The 3348-nt window shown below is 40.6% G+C and overlaps 1 protein-coding gene across 1 annotated transcript; it reads left to right on the top strand.

The window, feature by feature from the left end:
* The first annotated feature begins 359 nt into the window (after window positions 1-359).
* LOC118479089 lies at window positions 360-2763 on the top strand. Its single transcript, XM_035973734.1, has one exon. The coding sequence runs from the start codon at window positions 409-411 to the stop codon at window positions 2173-2175; it is 1767 nt and encodes a 588-aa protein (XP_035829627.1). The 5' UTR covers window positions 360-408; the 3' UTR covers window positions 2176-2763.
* Window positions 2764-3348: the final 585 nt, after the last annotated feature.

The raw sequence follows: 3348 nt of genomic DNA, 5'->3' as shown, positions 1-3348 counted from the left end.
ATTCTTTGTGCAGCTTTGTATATTCTTGTTGCAGTTTTCTTTTTACTAAGAATGTAATATAGTTGTTGTTGTAGTTGCCGTTGTTGTTGTTGCTGTTGTTGTTGCTGTTGTTGTTGCTGTTGTTGTTGCTGTTTGCTTTTTTTTTCGTTTTGTTTTGTTTAATTCATCAAATCTTTTAAGCCCCTGAGTCCTGGCCTCAAAAGTTTACAGGAGCGTACACCTCCTCTGGTGGCGGAAAACTCCTCAATTTAGAGCCGTTTATACTGGGGCATGTGTTCGGTGTACGTTTACGGAAGGGTTAAGATATCCCGCTCTCGGGAGAGCGTTCAAGATTTGTTAATTTTGGTTGTTGATTTTCTTCCTTTTTTGTGTGTGTTTCTTTCAGAGGATTCTCAAGCGACAGGCGAGATGAAAAAGAGAGGACGTGGCATGTCCGCGTTTTACAAAAGAAACCATGGTCTCCAAAAGGGCTTCTTCTCTTCCTACAAACGTTACCCCAGCATCAGCGCGTTTTATAAGAGAAGCCCGGTATTGGGGACCGTGTTTGCGCGTCCCGACCGAAAGCTGCACTCTTTCTACAAACGAAGTGTGTCGTCTGACGTCACTTCTGAAGAAGAGGACCAAGACGTAACGTCAACTAGCCGCTTTGCGCGAGATCTGAGTTCTTTCTACAAGAGAGGATTAGGAGTTGCATCACTGAGCTCGTTCTATAAGAGAGATGACGAAACAGCGGAGGAGGAAGATGGGGATGAGCCAGACAAACGAGGGGGCATGAGCGCTTTTTATAAGCGAGGTTTAAACGGCGTCAGCTCGTTTTATAAGAGAGGATTATCTCGTCAGAGCTCGTTTTACAAGAGATTTCCTCAGTCTGTCAGCGCGTTCTACAAGCGAGAATTTGGTAACCCGGATAGCAGCTCTGCTCTATTAGATAATAGTTTGGATGGTCAGGAAAAGAGAGACTTTGGATCTGGGTTGAGTTCTTTTTACAAAAAAAGCGGCCCGTTCAGCTTTTACAAACGCGGCATGAGCTCACTAAGCTCGTTCTACAAAAAGCGTGGACTTGACTCTGGCTTGAGTGCTTTCTACAAAAGAGTTCCTGGCTCGGCTTTGTCTTCGTTTTACAAACGATCAGGCCTTAGCTCCTTCTACAAGCGACCTCACACGTCAGGTGGCATGTCCAGCTTTTACAAACGAGCGAGAGGGTTATCCAGCTTCTACAAGAGGGATGATGATTCTGAAGACACAGCCATAGATTCTAATCACGCTCCCATGATGTCCTCAGAGGATTCCTATCACCGTAGCAAAAGAAGTATCAAGACCGACGACCATGAAGCGACGATTCAAAGGAGAAGCACTGATGCGTTGAGCAGCTTCTACAAGCGAGGTCTACAAGGCGTCAGCTCTTTTTATAAACGTGCATCGGGCCAAGGAGTCAGCAGTTTCTACAAAAGATCCCCATTTGGCGAAATGAGCAGCTTTTATAAGAGATCTCCTTTCAACGGAGTGAGCAATTTCTACAAACGGGGTGCGGAGTCTTACAGCAGTTTCTACAAGAGAATGCTACCTGGATCTCAAGAAAGCCGGTTTTATAAACGTACGCCCAATAGTTTGAGCAGTTTCTATAAAAGGTCTCCCAACAATGACGTCAGCAGTTTCTATAAAAGATCTCCGTATGATGACGTCAGCAGCTTCTACAAAAGATCTCCGTATGATGACGTCAGCAGCTTCTACAAAAGATCTCCGTATGATGACGTAAGCAGCTTCTACAAAAGATCTCCGTATGATGACGTAAGCAGTTTCTACAAAAGATCTCCGTATGATGACGTAAGCAGTTTCTACAAAAGATCTCCGTATGATGACGTAAGCAGCTTCTATAAAAGATCTCCCTTCAGTGATGTCAGCAGCTTCTATAAGCGCTCGCCATACTTCAACACTGTAAGCAGCTTCTACAAAAGAGGTTTCCCCCAACAGTCTCTCAGCTCTTTCTACAAGAGGTCGCCTTACCAGGGTGTCAGCAGCTTTTACAAAAGGAATGACAATGAGGAGGATATCAGTGATAACGGCAATGGGCTTGCACAGGACACAGACGTGTCACATTGGGACATGGACAACAAGCGATCTTTGTCTTCATTTTATAAAAGAAGTAATGGCCGGACTCTTAGTGCATTTTACTGAACAGAGCAAAAGAAATAAAAATGTTAAGAATGTACATGGGAACAATCAGCTGCACTCAGAGCAAGAACGTTCACAAAAAGTGAAATTTAAGTGGTTAAGAAAGCTTGGAGTCTTATGAATATTCACATTTTCCAAAACATTTAATTACACGGTTATAAGAGAAGGAAAATTTTATAGAGGTCATATATATTATATGAAAAGTGTTTGCAATTTTTTTCGAATTCGTCTTATTTCTGTTTAATATTAAATTTTAATGAGTTTTTTTCTTGTTTCACACTCATTTAAACGGTGTAGTTCTAATCTTAATTTTTAATAGGGTGAGGGTGGACAAGCGATGAATGAATGGACTGGCTGTCAAGGAAATATTAAAAGCTTGGGTGACAGATTTCAAGCATCTGACAAAAACCTTTTAAATACCAACCATGAAATTGACGTCCATTAATGTGCTCTAAAAATAAGCATAAGATTACAGAGGGTCGAACTCAAGCTAGAACAGAAAAAGAACCAGTATTTAAATGACATGCTTTTTTTCTCTTCGAAAAGTAAAAAAAACAAAAACAACAACAACAAAACAAAACCAAAAAAACAGTGAGACAGTTGTGATGCTGCATCTCGTTTTACACACTTTCCCTGATCATTTGAATACAATTTTGAGAAAATGTCATTCAGGTTCCAAACATCTAAACTGACGTGACAATGCTTCGAATGTGCAGATGCTGCCCCTTTTCTTCTTGAATCTCAAAAAAGAGTTTTGAACACCAACTCATTATGTTTGCAATTGTACTTGTTTGTGTGTCCTTTATGCATGAGTGTGTTTATCTATTTTGGGGTCTGGGGTATCTATTTATGTGTATATCATTATTAAACATTATTAAAGTTCTCTTTATATATATTCTCTCTTCACTTTCACTACTTCTTCTTGTCTACTGGTTAGTGTAATGTTTTGTCACAATTTTTCAATTAAGTGAGTACTTACATATTGGTGCATCAAGCAATCTCTTTATTCATACAGTTACTCAGAAGGGGCAGAGCAACGTGTTATTGGAGCTGGAACAATGGTAGAGAGGTATTTGTGAAAGTAATGTCAATGACGCACATGAATTTAAAAGCTCCACATCAAATTACCGTCAAACAAGATATTGTTGGACAAATAGGAATGAGACAGGAGGGGGG

The sequence above is a fragment of the Aplysia californica genome, unplaced genomic scaffold, assembly GCF_000002075.1.
Source record: "Aplysia californica isolate F4 #8 unplaced genomic scaffold, AplCal3.0 scaffold00029, whole genome shotgun sequence".
Classification (NCBI taxonomy): Eukaryota; Metazoa; Mollusca; class Gastropoda; order Aplysiida; family Aplysiidae; genus Aplysia; species Aplysia californica.
Note: the sequence above shows the minus strand (reverse complement) of the source record. Positions and strands in the feature narration are given on the sequence as shown.